The sequence below is a fragment of the Mercenaria mercenaria genome, chromosome 16 (assembly GCF_021730395.1).
Source record: "Mercenaria mercenaria strain notata chromosome 16, MADL_Memer_1, whole genome shotgun sequence".
In the NCBI taxonomy this organism is placed as follows: domain Eukaryota; kingdom Metazoa; phylum Mollusca; class Bivalvia; order Venerida; family Veneridae; genus Mercenaria; species Mercenaria mercenaria.
Window position 1 is genome coordinate 21,252,626 of NC_069376.1, and position 26,299 is coordinate 21,278,924.

The 26,299-nt window shown below is 36.8% G+C and overlaps 1 protein-coding gene across 1 annotated transcript in view; it reads right to left on the reverse strand.

The window, feature by feature from the left end:
- LOC128549523 (dynein regulatory complex protein 1-like) overlaps window positions 1–26,299 on the reverse strand; it is an 81,977-nt gene that overhangs the window by 41,490 nt on the left and 14,188 nt on the right. The window contains exons 4-9 of the mRNA XM_053526343.1: window positions 17,276–17,332; window positions 11,155–11,229; window positions 8,720–8,857; window positions 7,740–7,949; window positions 5,041–5,180; window positions 1,822–1,956 (exon numbers count right to left, since the gene is read on the reverse strand). Of these exons, the coding sequence (XP_053382318.1) occupies window positions 1,822–1,956; window positions 5,041–5,180; window positions 7,740–7,949; window positions 8,720–8,857; window positions 11,155–11,229; window positions 17,276–17,332 (755 nt within the window). The remainder of the gene's footprint in view (window positions 1–1,821; window positions 1,957–5,040; window positions 5,181–7,739; window positions 7,950–8,719; window positions 8,858–11,154; window positions 11,230–17,275; window positions 17,333–26,299) is intronic.

A 26,299-nucleotide genomic window follows, 5' to 3' on the forward strand; every position in this document is an offset into this window, starting at 1 on the left:
ACTTTAGGTGTAGTAATTACTCAACATTGCAGAGGTGAATGACTTTAGGTGTAGTAATTACTCAACACTGCAGAGGTGAATGACTTTAGGTGTAGTAATTACTCAACATTGCAGAGGTGAATGACTTTAGGTGTAGTAATTACTCAACATTGCAGAAATGAATGACTTTAGGTGTATAACTGCTCCACATTGCAGAGGTGAATTACTTTAGGTGTATAACTGCTCCACATTATAGTGGTGAATGACTTTAGGTGTATAATAACTCAACATTGTAGAGGTGAATGACTTGAGGTGTATAATTACTCAACATTGCAGGGGTGAATGACTTTAGGTGTAGTAATTACTCAACATTGCAGAGGTGAATGACTTTAGGTGTAGTAATTACTCAACATTGCAGAAATGAATGACTTTAGGTGTATAACTGCTCCACATTGCAGAGGTGAATTACTTTAGGTGTATAATTACTCCACATTATAGTGGTGAATGACTTTAGGTGTATAATTACTCAACATTGTAGAGGTGAATGACTTGAGGTGTAGTAATTACTCAACATTGCAGGGGTGAATGACTTTAGGTGTAGTAATTACTCAACATTGTAGAGGTGAATGACTTTAGGTGTAGTAATTACTCAACATTGCAGAAATGATAGACTTTAGGTGTATAACTGCTCCACATTGTAGAGGTGAATTACTTTAGGTGTATAATTACTCCACGTTATAGTGGTGAATGACTTTAGGTGTATAATTACTCAACACTGTAGAGGTGAATGACTTGAGGTGTAGTAATTACTCAACATTGTAGAGGTGAATGACTTTAGGTGTAGTAATTACTCAACATTGTAGAGGTGAATGACTTTAGGTGTAGTAATAACTCAACATTGCAGGGGTGAATGACTTTAGGTGTAGTAATAACCCAACACTGCAGAGGTGAATGACTTGAGGTGTAGTAATTACTCAACATTGTAGAGGTGAATGACTTGAGGTGAATGACTTTAGGTGTAGTAATTACTCAACATTGTAGAGGTGAATGACTTGAGGTGAATGACTTTAGGTGTAGTAATTACTCAACATTGTAGAGGTGAATGACTTTAGGTGTAGTAATTACTCAACACTGCAGGGGTGAATGACTTTAGGTGTAGTAATTACTCAACACTGCAGGGGTGAATGACTTTAGGTGTAGTAATTACTCAACACTGCAGGGGTGAATGACTTTAGGTGTAGTAATTACTCAACACTTGCAGAGGTGAATGACTTTAGGTGTAGTAATTACTCAACACTGCAGGGGTGAATGACTTTAGGTGTAGTAATTACTCAACACTGCAGGGGTGAAGGACTTTAGGTGTAGTAATTACTCAACACTGCAGAGGTGAATGACTTTAGGTGTAGTAATCACTCAACATTGCAGAGGTGAATTACTTGAGATGAAGTAATTACTCAACATTGTAGAGGTGAATGACTTATTCAACATTGTAGAGGTGAATGACTTGAGGTGTTGTAATTACTCAACATTGTAGGGGTGAATAACTTGCAGTGAATGACTCGAGGTGTAGTAATTACTCAACACTGTAGTGGTGAATCACTCAAGGTGTAGTAATTACTCAACATTGTAGAGGTGAATGACTTGAGGTGAATGACTTGAGGTGTAGTAATTACTCAACATTGTAGGGGTGAATGACTTGAGGTGTAGTATTTACTCAACATTGTAGGGCTGAATGACTTGAGGTGTAGTAATTACTCAACATTGTAGAGGTGAATGACTTAAGGTGTAGTAATTACTCAACATTGTATTCACAATAATGTGGAGGTGAATAAAGTTCTATACCTGGACTTTTTCTGTAGATCACGGAACTGTTCTGTGATTCTCTTATAGTCTTCCTGTAACTGGGCATTCTCATCGCGATACTGTTTCTCCTGTTTGGCACACTTGATCCTCAGACCATTCAGTACATCTTGTAATCTACACAATACAAAAATAACAACAATTACAAAGCCTTATATCTTAACATATTGTCCACAAGTATAGACCTGGCACTCATTAATTATTTGTCTATTTTCATTATTTTATGCAATATTTGTATTCTGAAAAAGTCTATATTAATTTTAAAAGGACCTGTATAAATAAACAATGACATGGCGGTGTAGTGGTAAGCTCTCTGACTTTCTTGCATGTTACCACTGTTTGAAATCAGCTAGACCATTGTTTTTCAAGTTCAATGTAATGTTGTTTTATCAATTCTGCTTTTATTCTGTTATTATTTTATGCAACATATTCCACATTTTTTAAATTGTGTCTGTTTTTGTAATATTCACTAGATGTTTAGTCAACACTTTCTGCAATTTATTTGTAGGGATAACGCATGTTTTTTCGTGTTATAACATCTGCAGAATCCCGAGGGATTGGTTGGTGCCCGAGCCTGTTAGGGCGAAGGTACCAACGTATCCCGAGGGATTCTGCAGATGTTATAACACGAAATCAACATGCGCTAACGCTATTCTAGCATAAAACACGTAAAAAACTGATAAATGAACACATTGTCATTCAACGTCATTAAATTTCCACGAAATGCGCGGGAATGTCTGAGCTGTTTTTTACGTTGACGTCATTTCGTTTTGAATTATCCGTTTTGGGGCCGAATGGCGTTTACGCTTTGCCACGGAACGCGCATATATAAAAAGGTGTTATAACAGCACGCGAGCGCGAGAATCTCCTTGTTAACACACGTTTTCTCTCCTGTTAAAACACCCCCGAAAAGTGACAATAACAGCAGTTTTATGCTAGAATATTTATTTATTTGGGTTTTACGGCACACCAACACAGTATAGGCTATATGACGCCAAACGGTTTAGCGGCCTGTATGTATAAGAAAGCTGAATACTGGTGTATCCCTTTCAATAAATGAGCCATACAAGTCCTAAGTGTGGCAATTTCCCACCAATTCAGTTTGCTAATAAAATTAACAAGAGGGCCATGATGGCCCTATATCGCTCACCTGTTATCATTGCACTTGAGGACAAGAAGGTCCTCTGAAAAAATATCGCTCACCTGTTATCATTGCACTTGAGGACAAGAAGGTCCTCTGAAAAAATATCTAAGTCCAAAGGACACTAACAACAAAGGGAAGAAATTTAATCAAAAACAAAAAAAAAATTCTTACAAGGTACAGATATGTCAAAATACACCTACAAATTGGAGGTACCATCCATGTTGTACCACAGAAAAGTGGTCTCGGTTTTTCCCTACGGCCAATAATAAAAAAGTTACTAAAAATAAGCTATTTATAGTAACGTAAAAGGGAAGTAATTAAAAAAAAAAATTATTGTAAGTGAAGAAAAGAAGGATCTGCCGAATAAATCTGTTGACATAAATGAAATTTCAGATCAGTATCTTCATTAGTTACGGAGATATACCCATTTTAATTTGAAATAAAGGGAGGTAATTTGACATAAAATCAGTCCATAGTTATCTACCCTGATTGGCTCAGTCTAACTAATGACAATAATGAAATTTCAAATAAGTACTATAAGTACTAACTGATATAAATCCATTTTGATTACAATCAGGGGAGGTAATCAGATATAAAATAACTCTGAACCTACGCTTGGATCTGATTTGTCATGGAATCCAAGAATTATTGTTGTTGAAGTTATTTTGGAAGTTTGTATCAAATAAAACCATAAATGAAGTCTCTATATGGCTGCAAAAGCCAAAATAGCCAATTTTGGACCTTTAAGGGGCCATAACTCTGGAACCCATGAAGAAATCTGGCCAGTTCAAGAAAGGAACCAAGATCTTGTGGTGATACAAGTTGTGTGCAAGTTTGGTTAAAATTGAATCATAAATGAAGCTGCTACTGTACAGACAAGGTCAAAATAGCTTATTTTGGCCCTTTCAGGGGCCATAACTCTGGAACCCATAATGGAATCTCACCAGTTCAAGAAAGGAACCAAGATCTTATGGTGATACAAGTTGTATGCCAGTTTGGTTAAAATCAAATCATAAATGAAGCTGCTATTGTGCAGACAAGATCAAAATAGCTAATTTTGGCCCTTTCAGGGGCCATAACTCTGGAACCCAAAAAGGAATCTGGCCAGTTCAAGAAAGGAACCAAGATCTTATGGTGATACAACTTGTGTGCCAGTTTGGTAAAAATCAAATCATAAATAAAGCTGCTACTGTGCAGACAAGGTCAAAATAGCTAATTTTGGCCCTTTCAGGGGCCATAACTCTGGAACCCATAATGGAATCTGGCCAATTCAAGAAAGGAACCGAGATCTTATGGTGATACAAGTTGTGTGTAAGTTTGGTAAAAATCAAATCATAAATGAAGCTGCTATTGTGCAGACAAGGTCAAAATAGCTAATTTTGGCCCTTTCAGGGTCCATAACTCTGGAACCCATAATGGGATCTGGCCAGTTCAAGAAAGGAACCAAGATCTTATGGTGATACAAGTTGTGTGCAAGTCTGGTTAAAATAAAATCATAAATGAAACCTCTATCGTGCAGACAAGAAATTGTGGACGGCCGACGGACGGACGGACGGACCACGGACAAAGGGCGATCACAAAAGCTCACCCTGTCACTATGTGACAGGTGAGCTAATAAAACAAGAGCTCCGCAAAGCATGGAAATATAGGCCTAAAGTTTTAGAACAGAGAAGATGAAAGTAAAAATTAAAGGAACTTTTATAGGGGGTCATGTTTGGGTGTGGATGATGTAATCTCGCAGGCAGGGAGGAAGGTGGGTGTGGGTGTGTTTGGGGGTGGGGGAGTAAAATTTAAAGAAACTTTTTTAGGGTGTGTTTGCAAGTGGAGGATGTAATATGGCAGGGTGGGGGGTGCTGAAAAATGAAGGCACAATAAATTGAAAGTGATTTTTTGCGGGGAGAAAGGGGGCTTGACTTCCAACCTACCTATCTTATTCATGCTATCTGCACACCATATCCATTACATCTCCTATGCAGTTGTGTTGGTTCATTCGTACACAATTCATTACTAATGAAATATTCAAAATGATTATTTAAGAAATCAATATGTATGCATACCTTGTTATTTTTCTCTTCTGTTGTGACTTTGTAATGGTATTTTCCTCGTCTCGTTTCTTGAGAACTTGAAAATTATACTCCAGCTTTTCCTGATTCAGTTGGTAAGTTGCTCTCATCTGTTGAAGCTGTTGCTCAAATAACTGTAAAATAAAATTTGTCTTTAAACCCTTATCCAAAATATAGCAACTGATTCAACCCGACTTTATACCCTGCAAACATATAACTGTTATGTTTTCATCCCTTTTTATACCCTCATACAAAATATAACAATTATGTTTCCACCTGTCTTAACACTTATCCAAATATGTTTAACTATTTCAACTAATTCAAGGCCCATAACTCAAGAGCGACAAGGACTATCCTGCTTATTATTGAACTTGAGCCAAAAGAATATGCCCATAAACATTCTGACTAAGTTTGGTGAACATTAGAAAAGTACACTTTAAGCTGAAAAGCGGATGATGTCAATTTTCACAATTCAAAGTAATTCAACACCTATAACTCATGACTGACTGGGAGTATGCCTTTGGTTATCAATTTTGTCTAAGATGTTATGCTAATAAAATATGGATAATGTTGGAAATGAATTTTCACAATTTTTAGTAATTCAAGGTAAACTAGAAGATGCTTCTGTAAAAAAGCGCATGTCTCCCCAAATGCATAGTCGTATATGCAAGAAGTCAATAGGGAATAAGAGTGAAAGTCAAAGAGACACTGATGGTTGGCTGCACCTACTTGGCATGTCCAATCATCCCACTAAGTTTCAACATTCTGGGCCTAGTGGTTCTCAAGTTATGAATTGGATGGACGGGCTCCTGTGACCTTGACCTTTGATCAAGTGACCCAAAATTTATTTGGGGTCATCTACTCTACATGTCCAATTATCCTATTAAGTTTCAACATTCTGGGTCAAGTGGTTCTCAAGTTATTGATTTGAAAAAGTTTTCTATGTTCATCCCCCTGTGACCATGATCTTTGATGGAGTGACCCCCAAAAACATTAGGGGTCACCTACTCTGTTATTCCTATCTCCCTATGAAGTCTGAAGGTTCTAGGTCAAATGGTTCTCAAGTTATAAACCGGAAATGGATTTCCATTTTCCATCTGCTGCGACCTTGACCTTTAACAGAGTGACCCCAAAATCTAAAAGGGTCATCTCCTCTGCATGACCAATCAACCTATTAAGTTTCAACATTCTAGGTCAAGTGGTTCTCAAGTTACTGAATGGAAATTGTTTTCCATGTTCAGGCCCATGTGACCTTGACCTTTGATCAAGAGACCCCAAAATCAGTAGGGGTCATCTAGTCTGCATGTCCAATCATTCTATGAAGTTTCAACATTCAACATTCTGGGTCAGGTGGTTCTCAAGTTACTACAAGTTCAGCCTCCTGTGACCTTGAACTTTAATAGAGTGACCCTAAAATAAATAGGGGTCATCTCCTCTGCATGACCAATCATCCTATGAAGTTTCAACATTCTGGGTCAGGTGGTTCTCAAGTTACTGACCGGAAATGGTTTTCCATGTTCAGACCCCTGTGACCTTGAACTTTAAATGAGTGACCCCAAAATCAATAGTGGTCATCTACTCTGCATGTCCAATCATCCTGTGAAGTTTAAACATTCTGGGTCAAGTGGTTCTCAAGTTATTGATCAAAAATGGTTTTTCATATTCAGGCCCCTGTGACCTTGACCTTGAACAGGGTGATCCCAAAATCAATAGGGTTCATCTACTCTGCATGACCAATCATCCTATGAAGTTTCAACATTCTGGGTCAAGTGGTTCTCAAGTTACTGACCGGAAATAGTTTTCCATGTTCAAGCCCCTGTTACCTTGTCCCTTTAATAAAATGACCCCAAAATCAATAGGGGTCATCTCCTCTGCATTGCCAATCATCTTATGAAGTTTCAACATTCTGGGTCAAGTGGTTCTCAAGTTACTGACCGGAAATGGTTTTCCTTGTTCAGGCCCCTGTGACCTTGACCTTTAACGCAGTGACCCCAAAATCAATAGAGGTCATCTACTCTGCATGACCAATCATCTTATGAAGTTTCAACATTCTGGGTAAAGTGGTTCTCAAGTTATTGATCGGAAATGGTTTTCCATGTTCAGGCCCCTGTGACCTTGACCTTTGATAGAGTGACCCCAAAAGCAAAAGCAGTCGTCTACTCCATAAGCCCTGTCACCCTATGAAGTTTGAAGATTCTAGGTCAAATGGTTCTCCAGTTATTGATCGATAATGAAGTGTGACGTACGAACATACAGACGGACGGACGTGGCAAAAACAATATGTTTCCAGTTGGGGAAGACATAATAACTCCTGAGCCATTGAGAGAATCTAGCTTGTTATGAAACTTGGCTGAGATATTATGCCCAAAAACATTGTGACCAAGTTTGACGAACATTGGATAAGTGCTCAAGTTACCATGTGGACGACTTTAGCGGACACCATCAACCCAAGATAGGTGATCACATAATTTGTCCTTCTCCATGGGTGAATAAAAACCACAGGTACTTGCCTTATTTAAATTACCTTTAAACATACTGTAAGTTTCAAAGTGATATCTATAATATAAGTTCCTCAAATGGGACATGACAGAGAGGACAGGACTGCTGTGGACAAAAAGAAACTGGTTTAACCCCTGTCTGCAAACAAAAGTTAGGAAGGGGTGTAACTTAAGACACTAGACATAAAAGGGTACCTGCACATCTGTTTCAAGTCGTATTTTCACCATATTATACTCCTCAGCATCCTGAACACGTAAATGCTGTAGCTGGTTCTCATAATCTTCTACCCTTTTTTCTCTGGACTTCATGTACTCCACCTCTCTGTCTCTTCGATGCTGCATTCGCTCATCCCATTTCTTGTTCTGCTGTTCTAGAAGCTCATTTCGTTCAGCAACAAAAGCCATCTAAAATGTAGAAAGGTTGGAACTAAATCAGCAAACATCAATTTCAGCAATGCTGTTGATTTCACAATGCAACTGCTTAGAACTAATTGGTTGTAAGTTAACAGAAGTTACATAGCACTTTATGACTGTATAATTCTTATCTACCCAATGGGGAAAGTATATAATTGTCTTATTTTGTGCCAGGAATAGATATTTCTGTCTTTCAGTTATAAAAAGCCTTGTTAGAAATAGTGTGCACTTAAGTGACATCACATAGTACTAGCACTATTATGGCCTCATAATCTTTATACATAATACCAGGAAATACTCAAATATATTTGTCATCAAGATCTTTTTTGAACACGATAAGCAAGAAAAATGATCTTACATGTCTGCCTCTGAATGACAGCTGGTATCCCTACCTTTGGGACAACAAAATAACCTTTGTGGGAAGCAGTATATTTCGAGGCTGACAGTTGTAAAATCCTTGAACAGTGATGGTTCTTGTACTTCCTCTCATTGTCATATCAACATTATCAACTTTATCTAATTCCTTTTATTTTTTGTAGTTTCAAAATTTTTATCAGATCCAGAAGTATAACAAACACTTAGACAGACTTTAGTTATTACATCCCCTCTTGATAAGGTGGCAGGGAATAAAATTTCTAGGCCATTGAATAAACTCGCTTATTTACATGAATTCAAGGATAACACAAGGGGCTGAATATTTATGTATGTTCATAGCTATAAAATAACATTATATATTGCAGGGTTCAGTAATGCTCATATACCTCAATTTCCTTCATTTCTTCCCTGAGAGCCTTTGTGAGATTCTTTATTTGTTCTTCCATTCTCTCTATCATCAGGTCCACATCCTCTGCCTGTTTCTTAAGATCCTTCACATACTGATCATCTTTGCTTTTCAACTCCTATAAAACACAGAATATCCACTTAACAGTATATTCTTTTTGTATGATCTAGAATCATATATAATTTATGACCTAGGATCATATATAATATAATTTCTGTATGACCTAGGATCATACATAATATAATTTCTGTATGACCTAGGATCATATATAATTTCTGTACAACCTAGGATCATACATAATATAATTTCTGTATGACCTAGGATCATACATAATATAATTTCTGTATGACTTAGGAGCATACATAATATAATTTCTGTACAACCTAGGATCATACATAATATAATTTCTGTACAACCTAGGATCATACATAATATAATTTCTGTACAACCTATGAGCATACATAATATAATTTCTGTATGACCTAGGATCATACATAAAATAATTTCTGTATGACCTAGGATCATATATAATATAATTTCTGTACAACCTAGGATCATACATAATATAATTTCTGTACAACCTAAGATCATACATAATATAATTTCTGTACAACCTATGAGCATACATAATATAATTTCTGTATGACTTAGGAGCATACATAATATAATTTCTGTACAACCTAAGATCATACATAATATAATTTCTGTACAACCTATGAGCATACATAATTTCTGTACGACCTAGGATCATACATAATATAATTTCTGTATGACCTAGGAACATACATAATATAATTTCTGTACAACCTAGGATCATACATAATATAATTTCTGTATGACCTAGGATCATACATAATATAATTTCTGTACAACCTAGGATCATACATAATATAATTTCTTTATGACTTAGGAGCATACAATTAACAGTATGTGATTTCTGTATGACCTAGGATCATACATAATATAATTTCTGTATGACCTAGGATCAAACATAACAGTATTTGCTTTTAATACATTACATTATTAAAAATTCTCAATCAATGAAACAATAATGTCAAACTTTGACACGTATTTTTAATTGCAAATACACTTACGCCTGTCCAACATCTGACCGATTTTTACCAGTGACGTCATTTCAATTTTCACCTAACAATCAAGATTTAGTACTGTTGCGTTCTTTATATGTCAAAAGCTTACTAGATTTATATTACAAAGTTACTAATTGATAAATTGTTATACATGAAAAAAAAAACTTTCTTTTTTCACAATTATACACACATGCTGCGATGCATACCAGTATAGCGGGTATATCAAGTAGAAGTTACACAGTCACAATGAAAACTACAAACTTTCGCGTTTTCATGGTGACTGGCTGTTTTGCGGCTAAAAAACTTCGCAGTACACATCAACCGCGAAAGTCGCTAACTTAAATAGCGCGAAACCATTTCTAGGTTTACAGTAATCATATAAAACAGTATGTGTTTTCTGCAAGAGCCAAGATCATCTAAAACAGTATGTGTTTTCTGAAAGACCTAAGTTCATATACAACAGTATGAACTATGATCATACATAGCAAAATGTTCTTTCTGTATGACCTACATAAGTATGGTGGAGAAAGACCCCAGGTGCCCCTCCGTGCATTATTTCATCATGAGTGGGCACCTGGGCAGAACCACCGACCTTCTGTAAGCCAACTGGATTGCTTCCTCACATGAAGAATTCAATGCCCTGAGTGAGGCTCGAACCCACATCAGTGAGGGGCAAGTGATTTGAAGTCAGCGACCTTAACCACTTGGCCACGGAGGCCCCTGGTTGAATTCTAATCTATTCATCACTCATTGTAAAATGTATAAAAATAATTGCAAAGATCAACCAGGCCTGGGTACAAAAAACTTCATTATCAATTCTTAAGATTTGTGACTCCCCCCCCTCACCCACCCCCGCCCCCAATCCCACCAAAAATGCTGTATGTGTAGGAAATGCACTGTAAATCACAACAGTACGCAGTCATAGTTGGCTACCACAACATACACCAATATGTGGCAAAGTACAATATTTTCTTTCAATTATCTTCCTTTATTTTATATCCTCTTTTCTAAAATTTATTCTTTTCACAAAGCAAGTTGATAACACAAAGTTTCTCAAGGAGATCTGTGATAACTTCAAGCAGTAGTTTTCAAAATTCAAGTACCTAACCTTTCCACGTTTATTGGGTTTTAATCATTTTCAAGACGTTTCCAAGGACTAGCATCAAATTAAAAAACTTTTCATGGTCTCTGTGAAAAATGATATTTATCATGTGCCTTTAATACATTCCCACAAAGTAAAACATGTGAAAAGTGACTTAGTTGTAAGAACATATTTCAGGTATATAACTGCTGTGTTTGCTCTGTAAAAAATGATTTAACATGATACCTGCTGAAAGTCATTAATCAGTTTGTTTTTCTCATCAATCATTCCATCACAGGAAGTCTTCTGCTGCATCAACATCTGTAAACAATTAATCAATAAATGTAGATTAAAAAATACAAGTGCTGCTCTGATACATTACAAACTAAAGTTGTCACAGGAGTGACGAATTATACCCCCCACAATATGGTCTTGTCACAGAACTAAGCCAATGTCAAAGCTGCACTTGCTTCACCTTTGACCTACTGACCTCAAAATCAATAGAGGTCATCTGCTGGTCATGATTAACCTCCCTTTGAAGTTTCATGATCCTCGGCCCAAGTGTTCTCAAGTTATTGTCCAGAAAAGGTTTAAATGACCTTTGACCTTTGGAACCAAAAATAATTACGGGTCATCTGCTGGTCATGACCAACCTCCCTATTAAATTTCGTGATCCTAGTCCCAAGCGTTGTGAAGTTATTGTCCGAAAACCGTTTAAATTTTCCGGGTCACTGTGACCTTTACCTGTGACCTGCTGATCTCAAAATCATCAGGGGTCATCTGCTGGTCATAACCAACCTCGCTATCAATTTTCATGATCCTAGGCCCCAACGTTCTCAAGTTATCATCCGGAAACTGTTTAACTGTTTCGTGTTATTGTGACCTTGACATTTGACATACTAACCTCAAAGTCAAACATGACCTGTATTTAATCATGTTACACCAGTGTACAAAAATTTAAGATCCTAGACCCAAGCGTTCTCAAGTTATCATCTGGAAACCGTTTAACTGTTCGGAGTCACTGTGACCTTGACCTTTGACCTACAGACCTCAAAGTCAAACTTGACCTGTATTTCATGATGTTACATCTGTGTACCAAAAATTATGATCCTAGGCCCAAGTGTTCTCAAGTTATCATCCGGAAACCATTTAATTGTTCCGAGTCACTGTGACCTTGACCTTTGACCTACAGACCCCAAAGTCGAATTTGACCTGTATTTCATAATGTTACACCTGTGTACCAAAATATATGATCATAGGCCCAAGCGTTCTCAAGTTATCATCCGGAAACTGATAAACTGTTCAGGGTCACTGTGACCTTGACCTTTGACCTATTGACCCCAAACTCAAACTTGACCTGTATTTTCTGATGTTACACCTGTGTACCAAAAATTATTCAAATCAGTCAAGCCTTTCATGAGTTATCATCCGGAAACCACAAAAACCAACCGACCGACCGCAAAGCTCACTCCTATATACCCCCCCCCCCAACTCCCCCCTCCCCCAAACTTCCTTTTGTGGGGGTATAAATACATATCAGAGTAAATGGGACTTGATACTGTGACAGAGTTTTATAAACTCAAAAATCTGTGTGAAGTTTCAATTCAATACTTGCATTAGTTTTTTAGTTAGTAAAATTGCATGCAAAACTAACCAGGATTTTCAAAGTCCAAAAGGGGGCATAGTTTGGCCAAAATAAACGTCAGAGTTATGGGACTGGATGCTATCACCTAATTTTATAATGCTGAAGCCACATGTGAAGTTTCAAATCAATATCTGCATTAGTTTTTGAGACAGTAACTTGCATGCAAAACTTAAACCAGGATTTTCTAAATCCAAAAGGGGGCATAATTTGCCCAAAATACATGTCAGAGTTATGGGACTTAATCCTATGTGGTTTATTAACCTAGAAAAAGAAAAAATTAGTTTCAAAGCTATGCCTCTAAGTAATAGCTATATGTATTTGCATGCGAAACTTTAACATTTTCAAAGTCCAAACGGGTGCATAATTTGGCCAAAATAAATGTCCAAAGACACATTTAAAGTTTCAATTCAATATCTGCATTAGTTTTGGAGATAGTAACTTGCATGTTAAACTTTAACCTGGATTTTCTAAATCCAAAAGGAGGCATAATTTGGACCAGTGAGGTTGGTAACTGACATAAAAAAAAAGAAAAAGCAAGTTTATATGCCTTTAAATGATAGCTATATGTACTTGCCTGCAAAACTTTAACCAAGGTGTGACACCAACGCCACAGCCAGGATGAGTAGAATAGCTTGGACTATTCTTCGAAATGGGGGAACCTGGACCCATTTCAGGCTGCCAGAGTTAAAAAAAGAAATGTATACAGTTAAACAACTTCTTTTCATGAACCGCTTGTAATCTTCATCAAACCTGGTCCTGATTTTGTACAAATGGGAGCCTTTTAAAATTAGTACTTTTTAGGGGCCACTAAAGCTAAAAATAGAAATATCTTTAAACAACTTCTGTTCATGAACTGCAGGATGAAACTCCATAAAACTCTGTGACTGTCTTTATAAGAACCTCTCCCAAGTTTGTTCAAATTTGCCCTTGGCCCCATGGTGCTAAAAACAGAAAAAACATTTGGAGGACAGCTTGGCGAATCTCCGTGAAACTTGGTCTGAAGCATCATTGTAAGATCCTCTCCCAAATTTGTTGAAAAGGTGGCATTTGCCCTCTTTAAGGACCCACTAAATTATTCTAAACACAGTTGTTACCATTCATGATTCAGTGTATCATACAAATATTCAAAGTGAAACAGGCAAGGCCAGGTGAGAGACTTAGGGCCACCACGGCCCTCTTGTTCCAGTCAGACAATAGAATTTTGTTTAAAAAAACAACAAAAAAGACTGAAGCTTTGGAATTCCATGGTGGTCTTTTAGATCTTTCTTTCTGTGCGAGCAGTTGCAAAATGCATTGTCAAACTGAGAACCAGCTATTTCAATATATAAACCCAAATAGACCCTTTCTAAAAGAAAGTTGTTTTCTTTATGTGTAACTGGTCGATGGTACACCAGTATAATAATAATATGTACTTCATAAATCTTTCAGTCTAACTTATGTATAACATAAGCCTGATAAACAGGCCCTGAGTGGCCTTTACAAAGAGCTAACGTCCATTTTCGCTTATAAGATGCATTTTTAGGAGTCACATTTCAAGTCCAAAGAGTGGGACGCGTCTTATAAGTGCGTACTACAAGGAAATTAAAAGAAAATTTTAATAAATCTTCAATTTACAGCTCAGTACATCTTTATTTCTGTCACTGCAAACCACTACTTTCGTTTTTCGGCAGCCATTTGCATAGCGGTGATAATATCTGTAACGGCATGACATTGTACCGTATTTTGGCCTGCTGTAAAAATCGATATTAATTTATTTTACGATTCAAAGGTATATTTTTTTTAAAAATGTATTTTTTTCCTTTTAAAACACCAGAATATATCAGCTTTAAATTAACTTGTAAATTGTAATGGACATTAACTGAACAAAGAAACACACTCGTTATGAAATGTTTGATGCTTCAAATCGGCAAATAAACAATTACAAATAAATAGATTTATGACTGACACTGACTGATGTCAAACTTTGGCATCTTCAAAGAATGGCCAACGGCAATTATTTTGGACTAATCGGTTCTTGCCAAATGACTGGCATGTAGAGATGCATAGCTACTCAATACTCAAACACGATTGGGTAATATATCGAAGTGGGCATACCTGTATTTATCTGGCATTGTGTCAAGCTATAAACTGATTGACACGTGTCATATCATTTGACAGCCCAGCAAATATCGTCAAAATTTCGACCGATTTGTCGACGTAATTTCACCGTTTCATAGTTTATTACATACAAAACAGGATTTTAAAATATTCTGTTTAGTTTTACGTTTTATAAAACAAGTCTGCAAAGTATTAAATAATCTTGGTGAATAACGCCAGTCTTTTCTAGACGTATTTTTACTGTATCTTGGTTATTCAAATGCATATTATACACAAAATATATTATTTAAAATACTTTATTTTATTTCATTGGGTAACATCGGCAAATATCGTCAAAATTTCGGCTGTTTTGTAGACGTCCCTTACAGAAGCAAGCCTCTGTGGCGTACATGATGCGTATTTGCTGTGTATATGCTGCGAACACAGTAGTACGCCAGAGGAGTACATTTTACATACACCGCATGCCGCGTACATGCCGCATACTATTTCGACGAGTACACAGCATGTACGCAGGAGGTCACTAGTACACTTCAAGTACGCAGCACATACTCTGAAAATTTAAGGAGTACACTGCATGTACGCAGGAGGGACTTGTACAAGAAAATAGTACACTGCATGTACACCGCAGATACTTTGAAATTTGTGCAGTACACTTCATATACGCGGGAAAGACTTGTACAATTTCTTTTGGCATTTATACTTAGTTTTTTTTTTATAAGTTAAAGTCTGAAGTAAACTTCATATACGCGGGAGGGACTTGTTCATTTTCTTTTGGTGTTTATACTTTGAATTTTTTTTAGGTAAAAGTCTGAAGTACACTTCACGCAGGAAGGATTTTTTTTCCGAGTAACTTTTATCTTAATAGCATAGAATAGTTCAGATTACCGGTATTCTGAACAATGAAAATTTGCCAAACTATTTGCAATGTTCATTTGTGAAGCTTACATCTTAGTGATTTCTGAGCTGCACCTTGCATGCAGTGTAAAAAATATATTCTTTTTCATTTTGAATTAATCCTGGAGCTTTCTAACTTGGATAATTGAAAAGCCTTATTTGAACTTCGTTGCATTACATTTTGTAATACATGAAATAATTACCAAGATAATGCCTCAACAGCGCCCGAATGAGAAGAATTAATAGCTCTCACTGTTATTTGAATACTCTTAAGCAAAACACCATTCTATCATGTTTTAAAAAGGCTTTAATGCTCATTATGTTAACTCATTAAGGCCTCACCAAATTAAAAAGATGTTCATCGGATTTGCCGCTCGTATATTTTCAGAACGTTTTTGGCTAATTGCGCTAGCCCCATTGGAAAAAATCAATCCAAAATTTTTTGGTGCGCTACTTTTTACGCACGTAAAAGTGTATAAATGCTTATATAATTCCAGTCCTAGATTGTTCTCAGATGGATTTTAATCAAAATAAATACATACTACGCACACATCGTCTATAATAAATCATAACACTTATATTTAGTTGCATTAAAGTTGTTTCCCCTTGATGAAGTTACGCCATTTTCTTCAAATGTTTACCAAATTACATGCTACAAAAATTGATTTATTTCATTGAAAAGTGGATGAAGAAAAGCATACTAATTTATTTGATAACATCAATCTACATTATTTTGGTAAGGGTAAATACTTATTGATGCATGTCACTTATCTTTTTTCTGTTTTTTTCTGTCCAAATGATCAGCATTTGCATATGAAAGTTGGTGGGGTAAGGAATTTACATTATCAAAGCAGTTTCGCCACAAGAGTACACAGCATGTACGCAGCAGAAGTACACAGCATGTACGCCGCAGGACTCGGGCCAGGAGTACACAGCATGTACGCCGCAGGAGTACACAGCATGTACGCCGCAGGGGTAGTACACCGCAGGCTCATTTGCATGTGAAAAGTGTATGTGCCGCGTACATGCTGCGTACTATTTCCCGCATACTAAATTCCTCCAGTGTACATCCTGTGTACTATGTAGTCCACAGCATGTACGCAGCAAGTAGTACGCGGCAGAGCTCATTTGCATGTCAAAAGTGTACTACAAACGTACTATCGGTGTATGTGCGGTGTATATCCTGCGTACTATTTAAAGCCCTTGATTTCAGTACACATCATGTACGCATCATATACGCTGTATGTACACAGCAAGAGTACGCAGCAGGCCTTTTTCTTCTGTAAGGGGTAAGTTCTCCGTTTCTAATTCATTTAAATCTGTGTATCACAGAAAAATAATTATATATAAGCTGATTATATATTTTAACATTTAATGACTGAAGTCTTCTTTTTTATTACAAATTTTTTTTTTTTAAATTGGCGATTTCTACCATTTTATTTTTCCCAAAACACACAATATTTGAAAAATAATGCATTTATACAAATTTTTAACATTGTTGATATAAAAAATGACTGCGTCTTATACGAGGGTCAGTGGAAAAGACCACGGATTGCATGTCCGATGTCGGGATGGGTCTTATAAGCGAGTGCGCCTTATATGTGAGACCGTACAGTAATCTTGTTTATTTAACCATAAAATTAAAGAATTACATATATGGACATATATACCTCTGAGCCTACAAGCGACTGCTATAACTTGTTTCATCTTAAAAACACTCATTCAACTTACCTCGTGTAAAGATTGTGGGATCTCTTTTTGCAATGCTGACTCCCATCTTTTTGTTATCTGAAAATAAAAAATGTATTAAATTCACTTACTTAGAGTAATTTCTATTTCAAAAGTCACAATATTCATTTACTCCTTGTGTATACATATCAATCCTGAAAATTTTGATTTTCAATATTAAATTTTGAAGAAATTACATTATCTCATTTGAGAATTCAAATTTTTCATGGCAGCGAACACATTTGAAGAAAGAGAAACTAATGTGTGTCCATTAGGACATAGGTGACCCCCACTCCTAGCAATTTACATTTCACTTTAAATGGTTTAAAATTCATGACTCTAGACAAAATTTTTTTAACTTTTAAGCACTCTGTATGTATTTTTGTCGAGCCCGCTTGCAGAAGCGAAGACATAGTTGTCCAAATGGCTGTTCTGTGTATGCGCGTGCATCCGTGTGTCCCTCCGGATTTGTTTGTCTGGACCATAACTTTGACATGCATGGAGCAATCTCATTTATATTTGGCATGAATGTTAACCTCAGTGAGACGGAGTGTCATGCGCAAACCGCAGGTTCCTATCTCAAAGGTCAAAGGTCACACTTTGAGGTCAAAGGTTAAATTCAATAATGACTTTGTCTGGAGCATTTCTTCTTCATGCATGGAGGAATTTTGATGTAACTTGGCACAAATGTTCACAACCATGTGACGGAGTGTCATGCGCAAGAACCAGGATCCTAGGTCTAAGGTCAAGGTCACACTTAGAGGTCAAAGGTCAGATACAAGAATGACTTTGTCCGGAGCATTTCTTTTTCATGCATGGAGGGATTTTGATGTAACTTGGCACAATTGTTCACCATCATGACCTATCTCTACTGGTAAGGATTTTTGTGTGGACTTTGATTTTTTTAAAGATTTACTTCCCTTTGGTGTTACTATAAATAACTTATATTGTAACTTTTTGCAATCAATTTTTATTTTGCATAAATATTTGCCTCAATGAGACAAGGTGTCATGTGCAACTCCTAGTTCTTTTGACAGCTGGCGGGCTTGACATGTTGCCCGTGGGCATCTAGTTCACTAAGTGAAGGACCATAACTCTCGCCTAACTTAGTGAAATCTTAAAGAGAACACCAGGTGCACAACTTCACATGCTATATAACAATCCTCAAATGTTTTATGACTCTAGGTCAAGTATATTTTGAGATACATGATACATTTATTTGTTTGACTAAGTCAAGGGCCATAACTCTGACCTTGCAAAGAAAAACTCAGGAGCACAAATTCACAAGCTGGATGTCATTGTTTCATGACTCTAGAAGAAATATTTTAATGATACATGCAAAACAAACCTTTAAATACTTTATGTGTATTTTTCACTAAGTCAAGGATCATAACTTTGGTCTAGTTTTTGAGTGAATTCCCAAACAAAACACCAGATGCGCAACTTAGCAAGCTATATAACAATCTCCTAATGTTTTATGACTCTAAGTAAAATACTTTTTGGGACAAACTTGTATGCCTTTTATGCATATATCTGATAAATGGCCATAACTCTGGTCTGATTGATAGAAATCGAGAACAAAGTCCCAGGTGCTATCTTCAAATGCTGAATAATATTCCTATGATGTTTCATGACCCTTGGTCAAATAATTTTGGAGATATGTGTGACACAAACTTTTATGCCCTTTCATGCATATTTTTGACTTCTTCCAACTTGCAAACACATGAAAATTATTCTTTGAATGGAATCACTGAAATGACATTAATATAAATAATAGGACAGTGTCCTGTCACAAAGTGAGGACTGAGCAAATGGAATCAATTTTCTTTGAACAAGAGCTGTCAGTGGACAGCGCGCTTGACTATTCTCAGTGCTTGATAGTATAATATAATATGGCATATTCTAAGTCGAAAAGGGGCCATAATTCAGCCAAAATGCTTGATAGAGTTGCCTCCTCCTTTTTACAGACTTGGGTCATGATGGTAAACAAGTACGCAAAATATCAAAGCAATATCTCAATGGACTTTGAAAATATTTGGGGTGGTACGCAAACTTTAACATTTATTCTAAGTTAAAAAGGGCCAAAATTCAGTCAAAATGCTTGATAGAGTTGCCTCCTCCTTTTTACAGACTGGGGTCATGATGGTAAACAAGTATGCAAAATATGAAAGCAATATCTCAATGGACTTTGAAAATATTTGGGGTGGTACGCAAACTTTAACATTTATTCTAAGTCGAAAAGGGGCCATAATTCAGTCAAAATGCTTGATAGTGTTGCCTCCTCCTTTTTACAGACTGGGGTCATGTTGGTAAACAAGTATGCAAAATACGAAAGCAATATATCTCAATGGACTTTGAAAATATTTGGGGTGGTACGCAAACTTTAACACTTATTCTAAGTCGAAAAGGGGCCATAATTCAGTCAAAATGCTTGATAGAGTTGCCTCCTCCGTTTTACAGACTGGGGTCATGATGGTAAACAAGTATGCAAAATATGAAAGCAATATCTCAATGGACTTTGAAAATATTTGGGGTGGTACGCAAACTTTAACATTTGTGTGACGCTCACGCTCATGCTGACGCTGGGGCGAGTAGGATAGCTCCCCAATTCTTCGAATAGTCGAGCTAAAAATGCATTACTAAAAGGAACAAGAGCTGCGCCTAGCAGGTTTTAATACAAAGGAAACCCTCTACACCGAACAGTCTCCGGACAAGACTAAAAGTTCAGTTTGGATGGGTTTTCACTTTATGTCCCAGTTACAAATAACAAAGTACCAATGTCCACACGTTGGGTATCAGAGGGATAAATCAAACAGTGGCACGGTTAGTTTTGGCTCATCTGACAGCATCCAGGAAGGTTTGGCTTAAATTGGGCAGTGAAAGTACAATTTCTGTTCCAACATTTACCTTCAACATTGCCCAGCAGCCTTACTAGCACCATTTGGGTTACTGATGTGCATGTGATAGCAACAGAAAGCACACTTATAAGTCGCTTGTGAAAGAAGACACACCCTGAGGAATGGCAACCGAGACCCTGTATAACAGGAATGAGAGAGGCAAGGAGTGATTCGATCCCTGTTACCAGTTGGACTGAGCGCAGACAGATTTAACTTATTATCTATGCGGTGTGTACAGGGTTCATACAGAATTCTGTTACTCAATTTCCATGATCTTCAGTGATTTTCCATGATACGGTAAAGTATCGCTTTTACATGACATTAAGGCAAATTATTGCATATAACTAAATATTAAATAGATTCACCACGATACAATGTGCAATACAATCTTTAAGCAGAACTTAACATTTTGTGATATTTCTAATCAAGAAAACTTGCAAGACAAAAATAATTAATGCAATCATAAAATAAACAGTACATCTATGTAATTATTAAACAGACAGGAATAATGCTTCTTTTTTTATTTGAATTCATAGCAAGTTTCTTCTAGTGCAAATCTGAATACATTTTCAATAAATGTCATTATACATTCATCATAATACTGAACATACCGTTGATGCTCGTGTAAAATGCGCAGATTTATGACCCCCGTGACCACCCCTGAGTCGTGAGTGCGTAGTATTCACAGGTATAGATCTAAACCAATTTCCAACTTCAAAATAAGTTTCAGATTTCAGGCTGATCACTACCAAATAGAATGTAAGCCTCCGCAGGTCTAGTCACAAGTAGTCCAAATATAAATAGTACTAATCTTTTTTCCTTTCCTACTGCATTTTCTCGGCAGCAACGTGCTTACTTTTACCCTATCGCGTTTCAGTATGTATCACTTTGCATTCTAATGAAATCAGCATGTTCCTATTGCCTGCTAGATAAAAATGGCGGCGTAAGAATTTAATGTCACGAAAAGAGAAATTGAAAGAAGCGAAAAGTAGTAAAATCAGCGGGTTGTATTTAACGAACTGTAGTTTTCTTATATAAAAGTTAACACCCCCTTTTCTTTTTGTTTTTCTAAAGTAGCGATCTAGTTCTTTATGGGAATATAAGTCTCTGAAAATCTGATATGCTAGAAAATGTCGAAACACCGTTATGAAGTGAGTGGATTTTATATGAAATAAAGAACAGCTGGATTTAGTGGTGTTCAGCCTATAAGGGGCAATACATGTTATTTTCTGAAACCCCTCGAAAATGAATGGAAATGCCATCAATCTATTCTTTATGATGTAAAACGGTAACAAATGGCTGAAAACGCTTAAATTTCTTGTGTTTTTGGAATTTAGATCGCATTTTCGACCAGGTGTCACTATTTTGGTTCGTTTTAGGGACTAGTAAATGTCTTTTCTCGCATTTTAGCACTTCAGTTTTCTAAATAATACTGAAATAAGCATGTTTCTGAATGAAAATGACAAACATCGTAACGATTAAATGGATGTTAAATGTAAATTCCACGAATAAGGTAAAATTAATTGAAATATTGCTTGCACAGGGCTAGATTTTGCATATTTTTGGGGATGGGGGTGACCTGTAATGAATTGTCATTTCTCTACATTTTCTCAATATTTTGCACCAAAACAAAGCAGAATCATTGTGAAAGAGGTGTACCTTGAGAATGAATGCAAATTCATGGAAAAAACAAACAAAAAAATTCTCTTATAGGCTGATCACTACCAAATAGAATGTAAGCCTCCGCAGGTCTAGTCACAAGTAGTCCAAATATAAATAGTACTAATCTTTTTTCCTTTCCTACTGCATTTTCTCGGCAGCAACGTGCTTACTTTTACCCTACCGCGTTTCAGTATGTATCACTTTGCATTCTAATGAAATCGGCATGTTCCTATTGCCTGCTAGATAAAAATGGCGGCGTAAGAATTTAATGTCACGAAAAGAGAAATTGAAAGAAGCGAAAAGTAGTAAAATCAGCGGGTTGTATTTAACGAACTGTAGTTTTCTTATATAAAAGTTAACACCCCCTTTTCTTTTTGTTTTTCTAAAGTAGCGATCTAGTTCTTTATGGGAATATAAGTCTCTGAAAATCTGATATGCTAGAAAATGTCGAAACACCGTTATGAAGTGAGTGGATTTTATATGAAATAAAGAACAGCTGGATTTAGTGGTGTTCAGCCTTCAGATTTTCGCCATTTCGGTAAAGGGAAACTACTCTCAGCGCTAACTGTCTACGCTAAAATCTAAGATTGCCATTACATACCGTAAAAGATCAAGTGTTTTTTTTTTCTTTAAGTTTAATAATTTCAATTTCATATAAATTTAATATTATTTTGATGAAAGAAATATAAAAAATCATAGATATTATGATACTAATTAAAGATCGAGTATTATCTCCAACCGAGATCAAATTGTGAACAACAAAACTGACACGAGGTGTCACGCTTATTGCCGATAATAACTGGCCATTTAATAAACAGCTGACTGTGTTCTAAATTATATTTTCTCTCCCTTTTTATTCTGTTTTCCAGTTTGCAGATCTCTCTTATTGTTGTTTTTGCGCTTCAGTCGGTCTGACGTCGTCTCTTAATCGTTTTAATTACTGTTACTCAGCATACATGCCTCGAGCAAATACACAGCACATGTGTGAAGTCGCCAAGTGTCATATCTGCATATCGAGTGACAGTTATTTTCAGGACGTCTCCTATTTTGACAGATGTTTGGCGGGTAATTCAAAGGGGCGGTGCTGAAAGGGCAGAAGGGCGTTAACAATTTCATTTTCGCTTGTATTCACTCCGGACTATCGGTGGGGAAAATAATAATAAAATTAGCGAAAATCACTTTTATTTTTATTTCAAAATCGGGTCTGCGCTCCCGAGAACCAGAAAATTAAACAAGTCTGACCCAATTTCTAAATTTTCCATGATCTGTTCGGGATTTCCATGATATTTCCATGATAAAATCTATCTTTTCAAAATTCCATGATAGAATGATTTTCCATGATATTTCCAGGTCTGTGCGAACCCTGTGCGCAGGATAGGGTATCGAAACGACATTGCCTTTGTGTGGAAAGTGCAGGAACTGTGCTCGAGCACTATTAAGTCCTGCAATAAAAGGATTGAGGGTGACAAATGATTACCAGGGTGTAAATTAGGACTCAATTTGTACCTGTGTCATTGAGTTAATGATGATTACATCTGGAGTACACCAGGCTAGCTTTTTTTTTAGTGAGCTTCTTAAATACTGTGATAAAAATGTGTCTAAGATATTATGTAAGTAAATTAGTCTGCAATAAATATACTGTAATGATATTAGTCACATGTACTGAACGTACGATATACACAGTGGAAAAGCCTACAGTCCTGACTGGCTTCAGCAGTCACGACAGACTTCTGGCCTGTACACCGGTAACAAGAGTAACACTTGTCAAACACTGCACAGAGTCTACATGATCGTTTACAGCGTATTTCAGGTGCATGCGATACTTAGCTCTTGCATAGGTAGAGACAAGTGCCAAACAAATATCAATTCAAATTTTAATTATGTCTATATTACTTTGCAATAAATCTGCTGGACAATAACACAAGGTAAGAACAGTCACACAGGAACTGGGAGCAACATGCACCTACCACAAGTCAACACTGCGCAGAGTCTATATGATCGAATACAGGGTATTTCAGCCGCATGCGATACCTAGCTCTTGCATAGGTACAAACAGTCACCAGCACAAGTCACACCAACGCCAGAACCAAGACCCCTGCTCAAACCAAGTGTGATGGATAAGCAAATGCTTTAATTACTACTGCAGTAGGTCTTGTTACTCCAATTAACTCAAAATTGAATACCAGGACAGTGGAAGCATCTGCATAATGACTCAACACTGGTACACCAACTGATAGGAGATGCTCAATCATGTAGGCCATAGCAGCGAGCTGCTTGAGGCACAGTCTTACTGTTGAACAAGAGTACAGGTTAGACACCATGTTGCTTAATGTTCTTTTGACACTGTGCTGCCCAGTGTAGCTAAGTGTACAACAACCTGCTGCTTTACCCCATGCTCTCTAGTTGAAAGAATCGATATTAACCTACCAGTGGTGTGAAGTGTCACAAGCGATTACTCTGATAACAATGGCGAAAGTTTGGGCAAACCGAGCAATACCTAAACATTTGTTATGACCTAGATGCAGTACGATTGGTGCGCCACAAGGAGTATTTTTTGATTGGTTTATATCTGGAACAGCGTTTCGGGTTGGATCTAATTGAGTATGTGATCACATCTAGTTCCTCAGATGAAGCTTAATGTAAACTTAAGCAGGTGGGGTACCCAGCACACAAGCCTATATGGGGCCCATATACAATGTCTTAGTGATGTGATATATCAATCTATTCATTTTAAGTTTATAAGTGGTAACTAGTATAGAAATTTGTTTTTGTATGTTTTCATCAAAGCACCATGCCCTGAGGTTTTGGACAAGAAGATTTTTAAGGTTTTTCCCTATATAAGTCTATATAAACCATGTGACCCCTGGGCCGGGGCCATATTTGACCATAGGGGGATAATTTGACCAAACTTGGTAGAGAACCACTAGATGATGCTACATTACAAATATCAAAGCCCTAGGCTTTGTGGTTTTGGACAAGAAGATTTTCAAAGTTTTTCCCTATATATAAGTCTATGTAAACCATGTGACCCCCAGGGCGGGCCATATCTGATCCTAGGGGGATAATTTGAACACTCTTAGTAGAGGACCACTAGATGATGTCACAAACAAAATATCAAAGCCCTAGGCCCTGTGGTTTTGGACAAGAAGATTTTTAAAGTTTTTCCTTTCGGTTGCCAGAGTTATGTATGGAATTCATTTCTTTGACTAAGTTTCCCTATATAAATCTATGTAAACCATGTGACCCCCCCCACCCCCCCCCCCACCAAAGGTGGGGCCACATTTGACACTAGGGTGAAAATTTGAACAAACTCGGTAGAGGACCATTAAACGGTGCCAAATACCAAATATCAAAGCCCTAGCTACTGTGGTTTTGGACAAGAAGATTTTTAAAGATTTTCCTTTCAGTTGCCATGGCAACCAGAGTTCTGTATGGAATTTATTTCTTTAACTGTTTTAATGATGATCATGCAAGGAACATTCCTGTGAAGTTTCATCAAAATTGGACTGGCGGTTTAGGCTGGGAGGTGTTGACGGACGACTGACGACGCCGGACAATCACTGACACCAAAAGCTCACCATTGAGCACTTCGTGCTCAGGTGAGCTAAAAAAGGAACTTTAAAAAACAAGAGCTGTCACAGGAGACAGCGCACTCGACTATTTCGATGCTGGATAGTGAAACTGGGCACATCTGAGGAAACTAGAGCTGTCACTGGAGTGTTTAATGACTCCCAATTGTGGGTGAAGATATTGCACAATAGCCTGAGTCTATGTCAAAAATATCAACTTAAAGTAATAAGAGAGGTAATGATAAAATGTATCAAAACACTATATAAGTATATCCTAAGCAAAAAGGGGCATAATTCATTAAATATTGGTGCCAGAGTTATGCACCTTGTGTCATATGGTGTGGGTGATGATGTTGAACAACTATTTTAAGTTTGAATCAAATCCATTCAGTAATAACAGAGACAGAGTGAAAGTGCATCAAAACTTTAACCTAAAAATCTAAGTAAAAAGGGGGAATAATTAATGAAAAATTGGTGCCAGAGTTATGCACCTTGCATCATATGGTGTGGATGATGATGAGGAATAAGTATTTCAAGTTTGAATAAAATCCATTCAGTAATAACAGAGGTAGAATGAAAGTGCATCAAAACTAAAATTCTAAGTAAAAAGGGGAAATAATTCATAAAAAATTGGTCCCAGAGTGATGCACCTTGTGTCATATGATAAGGGTAATGATGTTGAACAATTGTTTAAGTTTGAATCAGATCCATTCAGTAATAACAGAGATAGAGTGAAAGTGCATAAAACTTTAACCTGAAATTCTAAGTAAAAAGGGGAATAATTCATGAAAAATTGTGCCAGAGTTATGCATCTTGTGTCATATGATGTGGGTGATGATGCTGAACAACTATTTTAAGTCTGAATCAAATCCATTCAGTAATTATAGGTAGAGTGAAAG